At 45.8% G+C, this 21310-nt stretch overlaps 2 protein-coding genes across 5 annotated transcripts; one reads left to right on the forward strand and one right to left on the reverse strand.

Annotated features, from left to right (window-relative positions):
- Positions 1-337: 337 nt before the first annotated feature.
- Positions 338-15903, forward strand: LOC104912336 (protein PRRC2C-like). 4 transcript variants are annotated; one of them, XM_010715717.2, is made up of 11 exons: positions 338-574; positions 1546-1749; positions 2377-2498; positions 2794-2930; positions 4986-5220; positions 5693-5815; positions 6990-7208; positions 8972-9075; positions 10709-10835; positions 11598-11834; positions 14035-15903. In XM_010715717.2, exons 1-11 carry the CDS (start codon positions 361-363, stop codon positions 14290-14292), a joined length of 1980 nt encoding a protein of 659 aa, XP_010714019.1. In that variant the 5' UTR covers positions 338-360; the 3' UTR covers positions 14293-15903. The 4 variants fall into 4 exon arrangements, with proteins under 4 accessions (XP_010714019.1, XP_010714021.1, XP_010714020.1 ...); XM_010715719.2 differs by having other exon boundaries at positions 5693-5800; XM_010715718.2 differs by having other exon boundaries at positions 2386-2498.
- Positions 15904-17989: 2086 nt separating this feature from the next.
- MYOC (myocilin) lies at positions 17990-21309 on the reverse strand (the record flags this gene model as incomplete). Its single annotated transcript, XM_019618376.1, has 4 exons — positions 17990-18645; positions 18817-20352; positions 20494-20613; positions 21072-21309. Coding segments are annotated over 3 exons (1143 nt in total), but the record flags the coding sequence as incomplete, so codon positions are not given.
- Position 21310: the final 1 nt, after the last annotated feature.

Genomic DNA, 21310 nt, shown 5'->3' on the forward strand with positions numbered 1-21310 from the left:
AAAAAAAAAAAAAAGTCTTCCTGGAAATACTTGGATTCTTTTGTACCTTTCTTTTGCTTCCTGTGTCATTTGCTCTCCGTGTCAAATAAAAGTAAGCCAGATTAGTGTGAGTGAACTCTCTTTTGAGTACTCAGCATTAAGATGAACTGTGCACGTGTGCAGTTGGAACAGCAAGAAGCTCCAACTTCAGGCTGTATGCTTTTTGCATGAACAGAGTTGCACGATTACGGCAATTTTTTTAAGAGGCTCGCATGAAGCCTGAGTTGCCTTTTGAACTAAAAATAACTGTTAAAAAGAGGAAGGCTGTTGGACTGGTTGAATTTCCTAACAGATAAGGAAATTTGTTTTCTTTTTAAATAGATGGAGTCTGCACGCAAAGCATGGGAGAATTCCCCAAACATGGGGGAGAAGAGTTCACCAGTGACCTCGGCAGCATCTCCCATAGCTGGTGGCAGCAGCAGCAACAGCAGCAGCAGCAACGCTGTGCCAAGCAGTGGTACTTACAGCTCTTTCTCTAGTGCATCAATGCCTCCTATTCCTGTGGCTTCCGTTACACCAACAACTTCACTATCAGGTACTAGGTGTTAAGATTGCAATGTCCTGTTATATTGCTCTTTGTTCTGTGTTCCAAAAATTAGGTTCCCTATGGAAATGTGTTTAATACAGAGCTGACAAATTTTGTGCAGGTGTGAAATGTCATATCTGAACAGTAGTTTTCTAGATATGTCTAATTAACAAAGAGATCCTTACCCTATTGCACTTCAGTTAGCTAAAAGGAATACTGAAAAGACATCTTTCTGCTTATGCTACATATAAGGACTTAAAAGAGGATGTAAGCTTCTGTTGGCTGACATGTTAGTTTCATTTTGTTTATCTGAGTGAAGGGAGGCGAGTGGGATTTTTTTGGAACAGATGTCAGTTCTGCCAGCCACTCAGTTCCAGCAAACAGGTTTACCTTCCAGCAAACACTTCATCCAGCTAGTTGCAGCATTAATTTCATTTGCAGTTTACTTTTAGAGCCAAGGCTTCAACAGCTTTTACCGAGCCTCCCTTGTATTAGAGAGAGCTAATGCCCAACTGTTCTTCATGAACAGTGCTTGTTCCCATCCTTGTTATTTGTCAGAACCAAAAGATGCTACGTCTGATTAAGTCTTCATGCCTAGGAGCGTTAGAATATCTGGCAAAACCTCAGCTGATTAAAAAGAGCTTTTTTTTGGAGCCGGGCGTTTGGTCTTAAGGCACAATCACAGTACACTGAAGTATTATTAACTGATATAACTACTTGGATATTTGCATGTCCTCCCGCGCTTGAGAAGGGAGAAATACTATTGTTGTAGCTCTTCCTATAGTGAACTTAATAGAATTGTTCTTTCTACTCTCCATCTGCCGTACAGTGATGGAAATAGCTGCAGTAGATTTTGGTTTTCATTGCCGATAGTGGCTGTGCTTGCATAGCTATACCAAAATCTCTGAGCACTGAAAGAGAGGAGGCTTTGGAGTGTCTTCAACTGGTTGATGATACACCACTTGCTTCTCTCCTTCTAGGAACTGGAACATACACGACCTCTTCACTGAGTACAAAGACTGCGAGCACCTCGGACCCTCCCAATATATGTAAAGTGAAACCACAGCAGTTGCAGACAAGCAGCCTAGCTTCTGCAAGTCACTTTTCCCAGCTGAGCTGCATGCCATCCCTCATTGCCCAGCAACAGCAGAGTCCCCAGGTCTATGTATCTCAGTCTGCAGCAGGTAATGGTGTTTGACTGAGAAACCACGTGTCTGCTTTTTTGGCATTCTGAAGCTTGAGAATTTCATTCTGAATTTATCTGTAGTAAAGGCAGAACGATGGAGAAGCTTTTATAAGCAAATATTCACTAATTATCTTAAGCTACATATGCAAGCCATATCAGTAATGCTATGTTGTTAGCTTAGTGAGGAAAGTGAGTTTCTTGCCACTTTTCTGTTTCAGAATTTTAAATCACTGTTTAAGACCAAGAATGACTTAGTGTTGGTGATTTTAATAAGGTGCCACAGTAGTTTATGATAATGGCATTTTTTTCTTCAAAGAAAATTCTACATATAGTTAACCTAAATTACATGAAGCATGTTCTTTCCCTTCCTTCATTAAAAATGCCTCTTTTTTGCCAGGATCTGTTTTGTCCCCAGAGAATAACACGGGTATGCAAAACTGATAGATTCTAATAGGGATGAATTGATACCAAAGAAAAAAATACCACACGTACTATGCACCCAGCTGCTGCATTCAAACTCTGGTAGTTGTACTGAGAAGTACTGACAGCGGCTGCATCTCTTGGTGAAAATTTGTCTAGCGAGGGAATGCTTAGAAGTTGATCTAACTGTATTTCTCCTCTTGAGGTACTGCAGCCCAAATTCCAGCTTTTTATATGGATACAAGTCACCTGTTCAACACCCAACATGCACGCTTGGCACCACCTTCTTTGGCCCAACAGCAAGGCTTTCAACCAGGACTTTCTCAGGTATTTGGGGATTTTTTTTTCTTACTTTCTCCTCCATTCCAGCTCTGCTGATATGCACATAGGGGCAGGCAAGAGTGGGAAGATTCCACAAGAAACAAAATCATGCCTACTTTTACTGCTTCATACTGATGCCTGTGGATGATATTCAATCTCTCCTGCTCCTCTCGATTCAAAACAATTGTCATAAAAAGCTTTCACTCATGGTATACTTAATGTGAAAGCACATATTCACAAGGTGCTTGTATGATCATATTAAGACAGGTTTATTGAATTTAATGGCTTCTTCTTTATGTAGCCTGCTTCAGTACAGCAGATCCCCATCCCCATCTATGCACCTCTGCAAGGACAGCACCAAGCTCAGCTGAGTTTAGGAGCAGCACCAGCTGTGTCACAAGCCCAAGAGTTGTTCAACTCTTCTTTACAACCTTACAGGTAAGTAGCATATGTGAATTTATTTGCTTTTTGGGTGGCAGAATTCATAGAACTCACATCTTTGCAGATAAATTCTGTGTTCAATGGCTACTTCATCTTTCTGTCTTCCCTCCCAAAATCTTTAATCTGTTGATCCTCATAAGAACTCCATACACAGATTAGCTGGTTTGCATGTACAGGTGGAGCTGTGAAATTCTGGGTTCAGAAGTTATCAGTGATATTTGTACCTTGAGGAAATCAGGCTAAAAAGCTGAAAACATAATCGGTCTTAAATAATAATAAAAAAAAAAGCAGTGGTGGGAGGCAGAGAAGTCTGGCCCTTTAATTCAGCATTTTGTTTATTTTCTGATCTATCTAACATTGGTATCTAGAAACACTTTGAAATCCTAACTTGAACCCCATAGTAATCCCATGATGCATTGGGGATAGCAGATCACGTTTTAGAATAAATATTTTCTGTTTGCTACAGAAGTCAATCAGAAGATCAGTGTATCACAGATGGCATTGAATTTGTCTATAAATCTGCATATAATTTTCCACTGTAAACTATTCCAGAGCTTCCGCGTTGTTCCCATCAAAATTTATTCACGGTGGTACTCTGACAAACTTGGCTAGTTTCACTTTGAGAAAGTTTTTTTTGCAAAAGCAATTAGAGATTTTTGCCTGTGTGTGTAGAAAAGCCTGTTGTTTGTGATGTAGAAAGCCAAAGCCAAACTAAGTAGACTTAGAGGAATCTCACATGTGTATCCCGAATCCCTTTAACCTTTAATCTCTCCCTATCCTGTGTACCAAGTGCTTTTTGTACTGGGTGAATGAGGTGAAATATTGTTTGTCCTTCCAAAGCTGACAAAAATGGTTGCAAACAATTGGCTAGCTGCAAAAACACAATCAGCCTGGCATGCAGTCCAGATTAAATAAATGCTTCTGCCTGATCTAGTCACGCACACACCCAGTATTGATGGAGTTTTGAGTTGTGCTATTTGAGGGAACTAATACCTTTCCCACATCTTTAGAGATACAGAGAAATATGAGCTACAGGGTTACTGGTTTAAAATAGATAAATCTCTATGTAGGTGGATGCATATGTAAAACATGAAAATGTGTCTACTTTGACAACAGTATTTGCATTCAATTTAGGGAAGTTTTTTTTCCAGTGCTTACAATTAAAATTGTACAATTCTAAGAGAATGGTGTGTAACTTAAGGTACAGAATGGAATTAACCTGGATGTTCTGTAAGGCAAGCAAGCACAAGGTTGTTGCACATAACAGGTTAATAGGGCTAGTGCTATGCTAGTACATATCAACCAAGTTCTTGGTGAAAGGTATTTTTACATGGAGAACACTGTCCTTTGAGATACTCTCAGAAGCAACCCTCAAAACTTATTTGATTCTCCAGTGGTGGCTATTCAACTGACTTAAGGAAGGGGTTTGAAGAAATACTTCTTGGTGGACTAAAACCACCGCTCTGTTGCAGTGCTTTGCTGTTCTGCTTTTGGTCTTTGTTTTTTAAACTGCAACTTTCCTATGGTGATGAGAAAGCAACTGAATATCTGGTTAAAATTAAAGACTTTGGTGCCTATTGGTGTTCCAATTTTGAAGCCAGAGCATTCATTTGGAAACTACAGTTATCAACATCCAGTAACTTATAAGTATTAAAGGTCAGATTTTGAAGATCTATGAAGCCAAGACTACAAAAGCAATTTGCTTTATGATGGAGTGGGACTGCTAATGTGATACTTTCACACTGACCTACCTTATAGTACATGAACTAATAACCAGTAGTTAGTGTATGTAGTTTGGTCAAATTAAGAAAAAATACTTCAGCTTGGTGTGTATACTGGTATAAATAAAAAAAAGCCTGGTTATTTTTCATGTGGTCTTTAGTATCTATTATTTTGCTGCCTGCAGAATAAAAAAAAAAAATCTTTCTCTAGTAAAAATTTGGCCAATCAAGTTTTCTAATTGTTTAAACAATATAACTCATGACTTTACATTTCTGGTGGTTCATTGTTGAACTCTTTAGTTTTTATACATAATGCTCCAATCTATTGCAGGTCTCAGCAAGCTTTCATGCAAAGTGGTTTGTCTCAGCCATCGCCAGTAGTTCTGTCTGGTACAGCCTTACACAACTTCCCGACAGTACAACACCAGGAGCTTGCAAAGGCACAGTCAAGCCTGGCATTTCAGCAGACTTCTAATACACAACCTATTCCAATCTTATATGAACATCAACTTAGTCAAGCTTCAGGACTGGGAGGCTCTCAGCTTCTTGATACACACATTCTCCAGGTAGGAAATATCAAAAATGCAAAACTTCTGCAGTGATTTGATAAAAAATAATGCAATTATAAATAAAGTATCGCCTCCTTCTGTAATAGTTACATGATGGTTGTAGTGACAGAAAACTTCAGACACTTGGAAGATAATGTCCTTTTAATTTCATAAAGGTACATTAGAATAATCTCTTAATTGAGGATTGTTCTCCAGAATGCAGGAATCCTTGCACTTGTATTACTATTGGAGCTCTTCGTTTGGTTTCATTTATTGTAGGTGGCAAAGGACTATTCCACCATTTGCAAATAAGAGCTTTATTACAATCTGAAACATTCAGGTTTTCATATTTCTGTCCTGTTCTTTCTACTGTACTACTGTGTCACGCTGTCTCAGTTTTAAGAATTAAGTATTATCTTAATCATTATATTAAGTATTATTAAGCTTATTGGAATTAAGTATTCTTAATGTTGTTTTTCACTCTTCCTAGGCCAGAGCTACACTCACCCAGGCTTCAAATCTGTATTCTGGGCAAGTTCAACAGCCTGGCCAGAGCAATTTCTACAACACTGCCCAGTCTCCCAGTGCTCTCCAGCAGGTAAACTATGGCATGGTAAATTTCCTAAATTGTATTCTTCTTAAAAGCATGTTGTTGGTGATGGTTTGAGTATGTTATGGGAGAGGAGGTTTCAGAGAATCGTTGGTTCTTCTGAACTGCAAGAATTAAAAACTGATAGCCACAGGGAGTTACTGCAGCAGCACTGCAAAATTGAGTTACTGAGAAGCTGAATGGCCTGCAAGTTCATCGTGATAGTTTGTCTATGGTTTCCTTCTCTTAAAGAGTTCACCTTCCAGTGACAAGCAAAGATGTAGTTTGCACAGTGCTGTTGCTAGCTGGTTGAGGTGTGTGCTGCCTTCTTGGGTTCAAATATTGGTGGTGGAAAGAGCTGAGTAAACTGCAGGGTGCTTCGTGCAGCCCAGTTGTTAACACCCAAGTTTCACTGAGTTGAAAAGTCAGATCTGCCACGTGTCAGAGATCAAACATAGAAAATAACTGGAAAGTGGGCAGATAAATGATCAAACAAGCAAAATAGGACAACCAGGTCAGTAACATGCATTAGGAGACTTGTAAAATAGCTCCAGTGGAATTCTTTTGTGAAAGATCTGTTAATTTGCTATGTGCAGATATAGTCCTATTTACAGCATGCTGTCTATTGGCTTCCATCTTCTGGTTCAAATTTTGATTTTAAGTGGCTTTGGAGAGGGGGGGGAAAAAAAAGCTATAGTAGGCTCCTTAATATGCAAGAAGTTACCAAAACAGATGTCTAGAAAAGAGTATTTAAAAAATTGGGTCTCGTCTGTTGAAAATGGAGCATAGTTTTAAGGACCTTCTGGAAATGTTCATGTTTTTAATGTGTTCAAATATGACTGTCTCTATATTTGAAATTTTTTTATCATTCAGAGCAGAACCTTGCTAAGTCTTTCACATCTGGAGAATATTATATCATGCATAGTCTTGTAGTCACACAATATGTTCTTTTCAGGTTTGAGACTGGTGGTCAAACTATTAAATGCAATTATTCCTGCCAGTCAGGTCACTGTGGTATTCTCACACGCTTATCCACTGATGTTTAAGATTCCTTCCAGCCCAAACTACTCTGTGATTCCATGAGAAATTAAACCATTTACCCTGTATGTAACCGAAATCACAGAACTAGTAAAGGAAGTTAAATGATGGCCCTTGTGTATGTGTTACTGGTGATTCTATACTTCTTTTTCCCCCCCAGGTAACAGTACCTTTACCAGGATCACAACTTTCTTTGCCCAACTTTGGATCCACAGCACAGCCACTTATTGCCCTACCCCAGTCTTTACAACCACCACTACAGCACACACCACCGCAAGCACAGGCTCAAAATTTAAGCAGACCAGCACAAGTAACCCAGCCCTTCAGAGGATTGATCCCAGCAGGAACTCAGCACAGCATGATAGCTGCGACTGGAAAGGTATTTGTATGGACAAATTTGCAGTACAAAAATGAATAGGAAGCATGGCTGTTTGCTATTCTGTAGAACCAGCATGGCAACCTGTGATGACACTTGCATTTAAGAAACATACCTTGACCTTAAAAGTTAGAGTGGGGAAAACAGGAAAGCCAGCCAAGATCAGTCCCTTAGTGACTGTAGCGTAGATGAGTTTCATTTGTGGCTGGCTTGCTACTAGACAAATTGCAGGAATACTTTGTTTGATAGTGGCTTTGTGGACTAGTAGAATACTTCATGGAGGGCACCATGTAGAAAACTGTACAGAAGGAATTGTTAAAGCATTTAAAAAAAAAAAGTGTCAGAGCTGTTTTTTTTTGTTTCTTCTAGTCATGCTTCTATCTGTCAGTGTTTGTTTCTAACCTAATACTGGTGCAAACTGAGATTTCATTTGTGCTTCCAAACTGGCAAATGCATTGACTGCATTTGTAATGCTGCCACCTGCTGCATGAATTTATTCTATCGTGTACCTGTTGCTCTAACAGGGTAGATGTAATCTTCACTAATACTGTCTTGTTCTCTGTGCAGATAAGTATCCCAGGGAATTCCTGTCAGGTAGCTGTGGTGAAAAACATCACAGGAGAAGCTTGTGTATCTGTGTGTAGATAATTCTAGAGACAGGAAGTTATCCCTTCAACTTTTGTAAGGATATTAACATCTCTTCTGCTCTTCAGTGTGAATCTAAGAGCGAATGGCATGGAAACTAGTCTTTCTGATGCAACAGACTGGAGTTTTAGGGACTTCAGTGGACTTTGTATTAACTGTGACCTTAAAATAGAGCTAAATTCTTCTGCTCTCTGAGGTTCTGCTTTTCTGAATAGCACCACAAGGTGCTATGAGAACACAGAACATAGTGTGCAAAGGCTGGCCTTACAGCAAAAGAAAACTTGCCTCGAGTGACTGCTCTAGCAAGGAGATAACATTGAAACAGTGCTGGAAACTTGAATACTACAAGGGAGTTTTCTCCTTTGTGTGGAGCCTCTGTGGCAGTTGTTAATAAAGAGATGTGAAGAGCTGCCGTCCAATCATGAGGTCTCTTAGATGCAATTTCAGATTTGCAGGCACACAGGATTTTTGGATAGTGTACAGCACCACACACTTGTGACGCTTTCAGGTGGCACTGTGACACTACATGAACACAGCCAAGCTTTCTGTCAGGTGTAGCAAGGCCTTTCCCTGGAGCAGGAAGTCATCTAGCTCTAGGGCTACACTTGAAATACTTAGAGCTTGTGGCCTGGATTTCAGGGTGCAGCCACTATTGCTTCAGCAAGAAATGAGAAGCTAAGGTGGGATGGTGGGATTTTCCCGTAGGTGCATTTGCTGCTGTGTTAGGGATTCCATCATGTTCCTGCTAAAGATAGCCAAATGAAAACAAAGCCCACTTACATTTGACTTAATGTTGTTATTATGCTTTATAGATGTGTCTGTGGAAGGATGCTGTTCCAGAGACTAATTTATTATATTGACTGTATCTGGAAAATATACATGCAAGATTCATTGCTCCATTTATAGTCTGAGGATTTGCAATGTGAATGACTTCTTTGCTGTGCTTTTTTTTTTTGCTTGTTTTCTAGAACTTGCTTATTTTATTTGGCTCTTCCTTTCAGCATTTTTCAGGGTTGTTGCTAAATATTTTCCTGTGTTTTCTGAGGTGGGAAAGAAAACTTCAAACTACAAATTTTTCTTTTCTCTTACTGAATTGGGATGTTAATTGCTGTGCTTTTCAGATATCAGAAATGGAACTGAAGGCATTTGGAGGTGGTATTGATGTTAAACCTGGAACACCACCGGTGTCTGGCAGAAGTACTACTCCAACATCCAGTCCCTTCCGGTAAATCTCTTCTCAAGTTCCAAATTCTTGAAATCAGATCTGGAAAATTCACCTAGTCATACATGAGCAGCCAGCTTTGAAAAGCATGGGATGAGGGGCTACTAATGCAAAATACAATGTTTAATCTGAACTTAGAAGGAGCATGTTCTTAAGATGTACGTCATCAGATCCCCCCTGCATTCAGCCAGAAAAATATAGCTCTGAAATAAGACATTAAAAATATTTTGGAATTAAATGGAACTAAACAAATGAACTAAAAATGACCTAGCAGACAGAACTGGGCAGAGAAGATGTACTTTGGATTAGAGCTATCAAGACTGTTTAACTTCCCTGAGCGTAATAATAACTGCAGTGTTGAAAGTTTAAAAAACAAAACTAAAAGCACCTGAGCAGTAGTTCTTGCAGCAGTTCTGTTATACATTCTGCACCTTTGTTTCCTAAGCTCCTCCTGATTGAAATTAAGCAGTTGGCAGGTTTACTTGGTTAATTGACAGAATGGATTGAATTCTCATATGCAGAATGTACCTCTTAGTGAACTTACTGAGATGCTTTTGTGTGAAGTTGAGTGGGCTGAAGGAACTTAAAAGTGGAACTTTGGAGCAAGGTAGTTTTGTTCTTGAAAACTGCACTCCCATGCATGGTAATTGTATTTCATTGACTTTCAGTGTAGCAGGCTGAAAGCATCCAGGCTTTTCTAGTGAAGCAGGAATTAGTTTGAATTCCTGCATGCAGTCCTGAATTCTTGCCTGCAACATTTCACGTAAGAAAAAAAGGAGTGAGGAAGATGATGGTCTGTGTCTTGTAGAAATGTCTCATGTAGAATCTGTGGGATGCAGCTGAAGTGGGATGTACCATAAGCTTTGGTGTTAAGTGTGAAGGTACTGGGAAGATGCAGAAAAACAGAGCTCAAAAGTGCCAAGTTTGTGAAATGTTGTGTGGACTGAGTGTAGCTGCCTTCCTTGTCACTGTTGTCCTGCTGCTCGTTTCACACTCTCTGCAAGTCAGCCTCCATTTTTAAAGAGGGCTGCTTACTCTTTCCTCCTCTGAGAGCTGTTGAGTGCCATTCCCCCAGTTAATCTTTCAAGCTTCATTTAATTCATGGTGATTCCTCTCGTCGTAGAAGTTATAATGGAAGGACATTCTCTCAGCCAAATAAAACACGAAGAGAGCATTTTCTGTAGAACTCTGGAAATTTGCTCAGATGCATCTTTAAAACATTTGCCAGCAGGTCAGAGTGGAAGCAGCTGCACACTGCAGTTAATTGCCTGTTGTGACAAGCTCAGAGCCCCACAGCAGTGTAAAGGGGTAGGACTGAGCAAAAGGTAGCAGAAATGGGGAAGAGTACACACTTTGTTAGAACTTGTGTTGTAGTACTTTGAGGAGAGTCTTTATATAGACATTACCCTATAGCGTTTCCAAATCCTAAAAATTTCTCTTACGTTTTCTCTTTGTATTCTTAGTAGCCTTAAGTTCTGGGTTTGTTTCAGTTTGAATTGAAAGTACATCCAGAAAAATCTGATACTAGTTTCTGTAAGAGATTTTCCCTACTCCAGGCTGTCTTTTAAGTTGCAACTAATGATAGAAACATGCTTTGTTTGAGAGCAACGTGATTCTAACTGTTGTTTTTCTTCAGGGCCAGTTCTACAAGTCCTAACAATCAGTCCAATAAAATGAACAGCATTGTCTACCAGAAGCAGTTCCAGTCAGCAGCTGCTGCTGTGAGAATGACCCAGCCATTTCCTGCACAGTTTGCACCACAGGTAGGCAGCTGGTGGCTTCCTGCAGGCAAATCTTGCTCTGTATAACTCACTGGCTTCTCAACTTTGCTCTGTTTCTTCAGGTTTTATCACAGGGAGATGCACAATGAAATCCTTTTTTTAAAAAAAAAAAAAGTGTGAAGAAACTGATTTCAAGATCAAGGCAAAAATACCTTCTGGTCTTGCTAACTAGTAGTGCAGATTTTGTGGTGGGTTTAATTGGAGAGTTCTGTGCGTGCCAAGGAATCTGTTAGTAGCTGTGAATGAGGTCAGTTCTTGTGCTGGCTTTCCAGGAGCGCAGCTTTACAAGGGAGCTGCATCCCGCTTGTGGGTGACTGTAGCCAGGCTGCTAGGGAGACAGCCTCTGTTAAAATGTAGGATGTTTCTCTTCAGGCTTTAACATTTGAGTGTCTGACTGCAGAGCTTAAGGTTTGATTTTTTAATTTTTTTATTTTTTTTATTGCAACTAGCAGAAGCTACCTAGACTTTTCAGCACTGCCTTTCTCTAGTGACTCCTCCACAGTCTTGCCTGAGTCTTCTTTCTTATTATTTACAATGTCTAAGTAAAACTTGGAGGCACAGCAGCACTATAGTGCTGTTTTGTCCTGGAACTTAAGCATGGCCTCTCAAGCTTGTTTCTTGACATCAGTTTGACAGCAGAGCAGGCGTTTTTTTTTTTCCCCTATAAGATGATGCCAACCTGCAATCTAGTTGGCAGTTTTCTAATTGTTAAATGTCTCTTTTTGTTGTTTTTCCCCCACTTAGATCCTCTCTCAGCCTAACCTGCTCCCTCCATTGGTAAGAGCCCCATATACTAACACCTTCCCAGCGCCTGTTCAGAGGCTGCCAATAGTACTGCATAGTCAGATGCCGTCTCAGATGATCACAGGCCTTATGAGCCACCCTCGCTTACCGCATGTGGCCAGAGGTCTTTGTGGATCAGTGTCTGGAGCCAGAGGCAGTCAGGCCCAGGCTGCGATGAAGGCTGAACAAGACATGAAGGTTAGTATTTGAACTGCAGTGCTGCTAACACCAGTTCAGTCTTGACGGCTTGTAGGGCAGGGATGTGTCTGCAAATCATGTCTTAATTCAGATGCCTCTGGAGCCAAAGCCAGTAGCCGGGCCTCCAACAGCTGAACACAGACCTTTTCTAAACCTTGTTTTGTTTTTCTATTAATAAGAACTTGAGACTAAAAAAATGATTAGGGAGCTTCCTTTCTCAAGTGGTCCTGTGCTGAGTGGCTGTGAAGCAGCTGCCGCTGCCCAAGGCAATCTGACAACTGGATTTTTGAATGAGCGATGAAGCCCATGAACTCGAGTGCTAGCTGTCATTTCACATCTCCCCCAACTCTGAGCAGTGGTATGAGCCCTCGTGTCCCAGCCAGCCTTGCTTCTAGCTTATTCTGCTAATTCTTTTCCTAGTGAGTTGCAGTGCCTGTGATAAGTCTCTCTGACAGAATGCAGCGATGTGGTATGCTCTGCAGAAGAGGTGGCTGCGTTTTGGTGGTAGGCAATGAGTCATGTATCTTGTTAGAGTGCTTTGGGAGCCTTAAGGGTGAGACAAGCTCTTCTTACAAGGCAGAGACTGCAGTACAAGGGTTCTGCGTAGGGATACTGTACGCTTAGCTCATCTACCTGTATTCTGCAGAATAAGCTGCTTATGTGGATGGATGGTGCCATGGAGCTCCCTTACGTGCTGTCATTGGCCACAACTCATGTGAGGAGGTATAAAGTTGTACTTCTGGTTGTAGGAGTTGATCGTCCCCCTTTAAATAGGTCATATATCTAGAATTTTTCTACCACCAATTGATGCCACTTGGAGACCTAACAAATGGTGTTTTTAGGGTATTGTCTTCAGTCTGTATTGCAAACTGGCTCTAGCCTGTCACAGCATATACAGACATGCAGTCCTGGCTTTCTGAATCTCCCTGCAAGTGCTGTTCAGAAGAATGTAAGTTTTTTTGTCATGCTTGGTTGCCTGTGATCAAATCATCCAGCTTTTTAGCCTTAACCTCAGGGGATATCTGAAATTACACAAAGGATTTCAGGTGTCTGTCTGGCTTCAGTAAAACCAGACTGTAGTTGCAGTTTGGCATGTCAGAGTTCACAGATCTGTTTTCTGTTCTGTTACTGGTTTGGCTACTTGAAGCAACTAGACATTATCAAAACCAAGACCTCATGTTTTGAGCTTTGGCTATTTTTTCTCTCTAGTTTTCTGTAAAATACTTAATATACGGAGAGGTACATGGGTTTTGGTTATCTGTGTTGTGGTTGGGGTTCCTTGTATAAAATAGGTCTTATTTTAAAAAGTCATTTAACTGCTTCCAAAAGGTTTAACTGGTAGTGCAGCCCCTGCTTTAACCAAGTCTGGGATGGAGAGGAGAGCCAAGTGCTTGGTCTGAAGCATCTGGTATGCACAGCTCTTCACTGACATGTGGAAGGTCCAGCATAAGACTGCAGCTTTAACACTTGATCATGAAGGCTGAACTTAACAAGTGCAAATTCAGATTACTGGTGGGATCAGGAGGGATTTGGAGAAAGCCAGGCAATGGTTTGTTTTCCCAGGATGAGAACCTGTTTTGAGTTGGAAGCAGATACAGTTTCAGCTACATGTAGCACAGATTTGAGGCAGGTTCAGTTGCATTGGCATCGCAGGCTCCGAAATCTGTGTCCAGAGCAATAGTGGGAAAATTTGGCTGCTCAGAGACTCTGCTTCTTTCCCCCTGCCCCATGCTCTGAGCTTCCTCAGTGCAGGGGCTGGATGAAGGAAGCTGGTGTAACCCTCAGTGCTTGTGTGGCTGAGTAGTGTTGGAGCTCGGATGTGTTCTGGTCCTATCTGACACTGTGCAACTTCAGTTTGTTTGTACTCTTTCAGGGCTGTTTGTGCTTTTGGGTTCTGTAATGCTAGCTAGCAAGGTAAAAAGATGTGAGATAATGATTGAAACTTGTTCTTGGTTCTCTCTTGCGGATGTGAGGATTATGAAGAGCAAGGGAAGCCGAGGCACAATGTTACACTGCTGCTGAGGAGCCAGGTGCCCTGGTTGCCCGTGAGTTGGTATCTGGAAAGGAACTGGATTGACACTGCCCTTCTGGCAAAGCCTGGCCAGGGTGGTCAGTCCTTTCATTTAGGAATTACTTTTGTGAAGTCGCTTTTATTCCTGTACCCATCTCTTCAGTAAACATATTTTCTCCCTTTCTTAAGGCAAAGCAGAGAGCAGAGGTACTTCAGTCCACCCAGAGATTCTTTTCTGAGCAGCAGCAGAGCAAACCAATAGGAGGCAAAGCGCAGAAAGTGGATGAGAACGGGAGCAAACCCTCCGAGGCGATTGCTGACTCTTCAGGAGTCTGCCAGGACAAAGCAGAGGAGAAGCCTGCCCCCGCACCTCCTGCAGCAACAAAGCCTGTTAGAACTGGACCAATCAAACCTCAGGCAATCAAAACTGAAGAAACAAAATCTTAGAGGCTGTATTTCCTTGGAGGTGGGGGGGGAGAGGGCAGGATGGGGGAGATGGCAGCAGCAGCATGAATTTGTAGCCCCAAGGATGAGACAGCAGTCCTCTCTCCCTGCAGGGCTCTTAACTGCATAAAGGGACATAGAAGCTGTCAGCAGTTATGAATTTAAACTGCTGTGTATCCAGCTGAGCTTCTAGGCTCTTTGGGCTTATTATTTCCTGTGACAGCATGAAGACCGCTTTCGATAGTGTGCACGTTTTACACGTGTGCGCATGTTCTGGCTTACACACCTATATGCTTCCCAGCCTGAAAGCTGAGAAATAGCATAGCGAGGAAGAAGGCGGTTGGGGAGGCATGTTCCTAGCTGACGAGATAAATACTCTTACTTTCTTCTGATCTTCAGCTGCTATTTATCTTTTTGTAAACTCATGAGTATGAGAACATGCAGATCTGAAAATGGTGCTGGGCCAAGTAACGTGCATTAAGTTTGTAGTGACTTGAGGAGCTCCCGTGTTGTATTAAACAGAGGAATTCACATAGCTGGCAGAATCACCTTTACTGTGTGACGTGTAACGTAGCACAAAGGCTAACGTGGCAGTGTTGAATTCTCTCTGAAGGCAGTGCTTTGCTGGCTGCTGCTTCTTGGATGACAATATACTGTATTTAGATCACAATATGAAAATGCTACTTGGCCACCTGTGTTCTCTACACCCACTCCCTCAGTTGTTCACCTCTGGAGATGAAAGGTTAATTGCATCAATAGTCCCAGTTATTCTGTTCACCTCTGTCCAGCTATCTTTATATGAAGCGAGTGATCTTTAAACGGTTTCCAGCTTATGTCTGTATACAGCGATGAGCACTTAGAGCTGTGCCACAAGAATAAAAGAAACCTTGTTGGATTAAAGAGAATCTTATCTAAAAGGTGCATTCTTTATATCGGAGCTGCGTCGCACCACTTCCCTGCCCACAGTGTGCTGGAACGTAGAATCAAGTCAGATAATGCCTTTTTAATTGTATCCTCTAGTATTATAGCTGTAGGACAGTACTGTATGATACTTCTGTGAATGTAAGATATCCTGTACCTGCTTATGATATGTAGTAGTGACTGTGCTATACTGGAGCTGTTTTTAATAATGTTATTCTAGAGGTTTTTTTCCAGACAATGATTGAAAAGCTAATAAAAAGCACCAGGTACCACATCAGTAGCAGAACTTGCTGGTTTTTTTCTGGGATTTTTTGTTATTTTTTTTTTTGAAAGAAGAGTGAGTTGAAAGTCTAATGTGTATAATTTTGTTCAGATGACTGCAGAAGCTGGAGAGGCTGTTGCTGCTATTGATGCCTAGTGAGTTGCTCTTGGTTATCTTTTTATATAAATATATATATAATTTGAATTTTTGGAAACTTTAGCTGTGATGTCAACTTTGGAAAAAAAAAAAAGTATCCCACTTGTAGTGTGAGTTGGCATTGTACAGAAATTAACAGCCATATTGGTCTAGAAATGTTAAACTTAATTTTTTTTCCATTTGTACAGGGGTAACGCACTGTATTAAAAATATGTACGGTCTTATTTACATGGGTTTGATTACAGAAACTAATAAAATATTCTCTAAATAAAGTATCCTGGTTATCTCATGATTAGCAAAGTGCTGCAGGATGCAAGGAGAGAGCCCAAACATCGCGTGCCAGGCGAAGAGTGCATTCTGCAGCTTGGGAAAGCAGAAGGGCCAGAGAGAAACTGAGTTTGAAACGGCTCTTGGTGGCTTCCCTCTGCTCTTACTGCTCCTGATCCTGTTCTCCAGTGAAGATCTCAGGTGACATGGCTTCCATGGAGCTCTGCAAGGAGCCTGCTGTTTGCATCTGCAGGACGTGATGTCGCTGGTGAGCTGCTCAGTGTTGGAGACTCGAGATGCTTTGCTTGGAGAAAGATCTGCATGTCATAGGAGACCCGGATTTAGCCAGCTGGCTGTTCTCACCTCAGCTGGTGCTGAAAGCAAGATGTGCCCGTTTTCTGCAGGGGAAGTGTTCCCAAGGAAACAGGGAGCTTCCCTCTGCTGCTGCTCAGTCCTCCTTCACTGCTCCCTTCCCTATTCACTGCTGCGGGGCCAGAAGGAAACAAAATGGCCAAGCACCAAACGCACCCACCAGTTCACACCATACACTTACTGACCTTTTTCTGAAGCACAGGTCTTAGTGAGGGGCTGAACACCTCAGCAGCCCTTCAGCTGCAGGTGATCGCTGAGCAGAGTAGCTGGTGGCGCAGTATCAGGGGAAGGCAGTTGCTCCCTGCTGGCCACCAGAGGGTACACTGTTCATAGCAGAGTCCGGTGCTTTTTTTTCCCCATTCCTGTCTCAGGGCAGAGAAACAATCCTGCCCTGAGAAAAGGAGCTGGCTAGCTCTATCCCTCCAAAGGGCAGACACGGGAAAGAGCCGTGCTGCTATGGGGTGAGGGGCGGCAGGCTGGGGCTGTGCTTTGGGGGCAGCGGAGGAGCTGGAGCTCTGTCCTGCTGTGTCAGTTCTTCTAGGGGCTTTCTGCTGTAGAATTGCAGCAGTGTGGATTGGATCAAGGTGCTGAGATATTGTATTTCAGGGGAATTCTGAAAAGATTAATCTTCAGATCTCTAATAATGCCACTGGAAAAATCAGTTCAATTTCCCCAAATGAGCAGTGGGAACATGATAAACTTTTTGATGCTGCTTGTGCTGAGCAGAACAAGGGCAGTATTTCTGTTGGAACTTAATCAAAAACAAACACTGGGGAGTTCAGTGTGCTATTTTGACATATGCCCTCCAAAATAGCCTGGGCCCTCCTTCCTTGCCTTTGAGGGCAGGTGAAGCATGCAGAGAGATATTCCCCTCCGGGCTTTTTGTCTTGGAGTGGGGTTTAGTGTGTAATCTCAGCTCTAGGGCTCTCTCTGGCTGTCAGGATCAATTGCATTGGGAGTCCCATGAATTGGGAAGCTATTTCATTTGGAGAACTCGCTGCTTCTTTAATTAGGACCTGTCTATGGAAAGCCCATAACTGTTCTGAAAGACAGGAGCAGAGGGGTTGATGTGAGTGGGGCCAGAGCCAGCAGCTCTGCTCAGCTCAACCTTTCTGCTGGGCTTTGGGAGGGGAGAGAATCTCTGGGCTTGCTTTGAATAGCCTGCTAAGTCAATCTGTGTATTTACTGCTGTTCAGCTCAAGCCTGGCTTTCTGGAAATCCTGTGTACCTTGGCTCGTCTTCATTTATTTTCTTAGTCAATTAAACGACGGACTTCCCAGCCTGAAAAGCCCCCGGTGCTGGCAGGGAATGGGAGGCCTGAATTCCTGGGCTCGGTTCGTCTGGTCCTTGTGCTGCTCCCTGAGCTCCACAGCACATGGGAACAAACCATCCCTTCATCCCCAGTGGGGAGGAGCAAGCACACATGGGCCCCTCCACCCCAACTCCGTGGCCCTGGGCTCCTGCAATGCCTCTCACCTCAGCTTTGGGGACATCGGGTGGTGTCCCGTCCTTGCAGACAGCCAAAGTCAGCCTAGATGGGCTCTGAGCACCTGATGGACCTGGGTGTCCCCATTCATCACAAGGGAGCGGGACCTGATGGCCTTTAAGGGTCCCTTCCACCTCGGTTCTATCTCCATCGGGCCATTCATCCCCAGGATGTGTTTCAGAGTGAGGCGGAGGGCTGCCTCACTCTGGGAATACAGCAGTTCTCAAGGCCAGGAGTGCTGTGATGGACTGAAGTTTATTGCTGGCAGCTGTGCCAATGCTGCGTCCCCTCACTCTGCCGGCCCAGCTCTCGGCCCTCATACAGCGCCCAGCAGGTGTGCAGGGCAGGCATGGGGCTGCGGTCGATGGCGGAGTTGTTGTACTGCGCTGCTGGGAGCCGCGGGAAGGCCTCAGCCCTGGGCTCGGCTTCCCTCAGGGCAGCGGTGGGCTGCTCCTTGATGCAGGTCTGCGTATGGAGCTGGGTGCTCCACAGCACGCAGGTGTTGCAGGCCTCAAAGCACTCGGGCTCCATGAAGGGGGCAATGGAGGCTTCCGGCTCCTCCTGAAGCTCCAGCTCCTCATCCCTGGAGAAGATGGCGTGGCTGACAGAGAGCGGGGGGATGTGCTGCCGGTCCACCTCGCCATAGTCCTGCAGTGAAGTGGCTGACAGCCCCGGGGTGGCACAGAGGTGGCAGGAGCTGCAGGATACGGCCTTCCCGGGCTTGGACACCATGCAGAGGGAGCTGAGGCATCTCAACGCGACAGAGGCTCGCCGCGGGTCACGGGGCTCTGTGTTACTGCCAGGCTTCACCATGGTGATGACGTAGGCACATCGCTGCTAGGGGAATAACTTTGCCTGCACTGTTCTGCTATGCCCCAGCCCCACTGCAGGCCTGTGGGAGGAAAAGGGCGCTCAGAGCCTCCAGGAGCCTGCCTGCAGCCACAGGGGCAAGTGCTGACACTTGTTGGGATGCACCCCATCCCTTGTCGGTCCTCACTTAAGGCAGAGCCCCCCACCCCAGGTGTTTTGCCAGGTGTTTTGGCCCCCAGCCCTCCGGACTCACCAGCATTGCAGGACGTGTGTGCTGCCTGGTTGTAGGACTCACGTTGCCTTGGTGCCTGTGGCATCCCCTTGTCCACTGCCATTCTAGAATGGGACCGTGCCCTTGTCCCCCACCCTGGGGATGGCAGCAGATGACCAGCACTGCTCAGAATGGACAGGACATGGCACACTCCGTCCCCCAAACCTGCTTCCCACCAGTCCCCCAGACTTGCCCCATGCACCTTGTAGTAATACTTTTATTAAGCAAATCTCCAGCTTGGTTAGTTGAAACTCAGACGTTTGTTCTGATTTAATACTGCAGCGTTTATTGGGGCATCCCCCCAAGCTGAGGGAGTAGCAAGCCTCCTACAGCCTTTCTACAATAAATAGTGATAACTGTGGGCTCTGAAAGCAGCATGGGAGAGCTGCTGGTGAGGTGAGGTGAGACGAAGCCAGATGGGATAGGGGCAGTGCAGGGACTCCTGGGCGATGGAGGGCCAGCATGGCTGAAGCTGCCCCCTCACCAGTCCCACTCTGTCCCAGCAGGAAGGCAGCCAGCAGCCTGCCCATCTGAGCCCTGCCCGCTCCCATCTCTGGGCTGGGAGGATGCTGGAGCAGGGCTGGGAACCACCAGCACCCACTCAGACCCACAAGGGCCAGACAGGGATGCATCCACTGGCACAGCTCAGCCCTGGAGAAGCACTTTGTTTCATGGAGCACAAAGGGATTTCTTCGCAGGAGGCATCAGCAGGAGGCCGGGGTCCAGGCAGCGCTCAGGCGTGGGCGAGGCGCACAGGGTAGGCCACCATGTTGTAGCTATCCCAGGCGAAGAGCCGCCGCTCCGCTGGGTTGTAGTCCACCATGCTGAGGTACTGGAATCGGTTCTCGAAGGGGATGCTCAGGCTGCGGCTGGTGCCGGTGGTCGTGTCGTAGGCAAAGTTGACGGTGGCATTGGGCGCGGAGTAGCTGCTGACAGTGTACAGAGTCCCGCAGATGATGAAGGAGTTGGCCACCGACTGCTTACGGATGTTGGTCTCCCAGGTGCGCCGGATCTCCAGCGTCTCAGGGTCCAGCTTGGAGAGGACGATGGCTCCCTTGGCCTTCTCGGTGCTGTACACCACCCACAGCCCCGTCTCATCCACCGCCAGGTCGATGTCAGTGTAGCCGCCCCACGAGTAGGGGTACTGCCCATGGTAGCCGGCACCGGGCAGCTCCCGCTCGGCAGAGATGGCCTCAGCCCGCAGGTCGTAGCGGGCCAGCGCGCGGGAGCGGCGCGGCTGGAAGAAGAGCCCGCCACGATAGACGACAGCCCCGGTGCTCTCCAGGGGCCGTGGCAGGACGTGCACCTTGGCGGGGTAGCCGCGGGCCAGCTGCTCGGCCGCCTCGTACTGGAAGAGCTGGCGCACCTCCGTGCCCACCGTATCCACGCGCCACGTGGTCTCCCGCGTGAAGGGTGCCACGGGCTCGGGGTCCTTCATCCACACACCGTATTTGCCGGCGATGGTGTCGGCCCGGCCCAGCACCACCGGCTCCCCCACCCACGCCAGCTCGCCACAGCCTGCGGGGACAGCAGGAAGGATGCGTTAGTGCTGTGGTCACGTGGGGCCCCGGGGCTCCCCCAGCCCCAGTTCTCCCCGATTCCCCTGCAATTCCCCATGCCGCTGCCCCAAGGCCCCCCAGCCCAGTCCCAGGGCTGTACCCGAGTCCTCGGCTCGCGGGCGGCCGAGCGCCGTCTCCTCCAGCAGCCGAGATGCAGGGAGCTCCGTCCTCTCCGACTTCAGCTCCTGGTAGCTGAGGGGCTCCGGCTCCCACCTGGAGGCTGCAGGGGGTCCAGGCAGCCGGGTGAACCCCAGCACCGAGCCCTCACCCCCCCCCAAAATGCTAACGTGTGTCTTGGGAGCCTGGTGCCCTGAGCTGGGGCACATTGGTGACCCAGGGCTGAGGGACGCTGCTGACCCCGTCGTTCCCTCCCCACAAGTTTAATTCCCCTTGGGTGGAATCCCAGGGCCCCCCACATTAGTGTGTGGTCCTCCCTACGCCAATGTGGCCAGCAAACAGCCCAGGTATGGAGACGGGAAGAGGGTCCAGGAGTCCCCAGGCCGGACGCTGCCCTTTGCAGTGGGTGGCCACTGTTCTAAGGGGCAAAGGCAGATGCCCCAGGTGGGGGCACGGGCTGCAGGGTGGAGGAGGGGGACAACGGGACCCGATGGCGTGGGGAGGACGTAGGATTCGGGGCAAGGAGGGGATGCCCACAGATTCCCATCCCCCAGCACTGACCTTTGCTGGCAGAGCGCAGTGCATCGCGGCCGGGCACCCCACCTGTGCCGGAGGGGCAGCGGGCAGCCCTGAGCCGAGCGATCTCCTGGGCGCTGCTCTCCAGTCGCCGGCCCAGCTCCTCTTTCTCCCTCTCCAACCTCCCCTTCTCTTCCTCCAGCCGCTCCTTGGCCCGCTGCAGCTCCTCGCACCCCCCCGGGGCCGCTCGCTGAGGGCCTCGCGACCACGCGCCGCTCACATCA

Source organism: Meleagris gallopavo, chromosome 10, assembly GCF_000146605.3.
Source record: "Meleagris gallopavo isolate NT-WF06-2002-E0010 breed Aviagen turkey brand Nicholas breeding stock chromosome 10, Turkey_5.1, whole genome shotgun sequence".
In the NCBI taxonomy this organism is placed as follows: domain Eukaryota; kingdom Metazoa; phylum Chordata; class Aves; order Galliformes; family Phasianidae; genus Meleagris; species Meleagris gallopavo.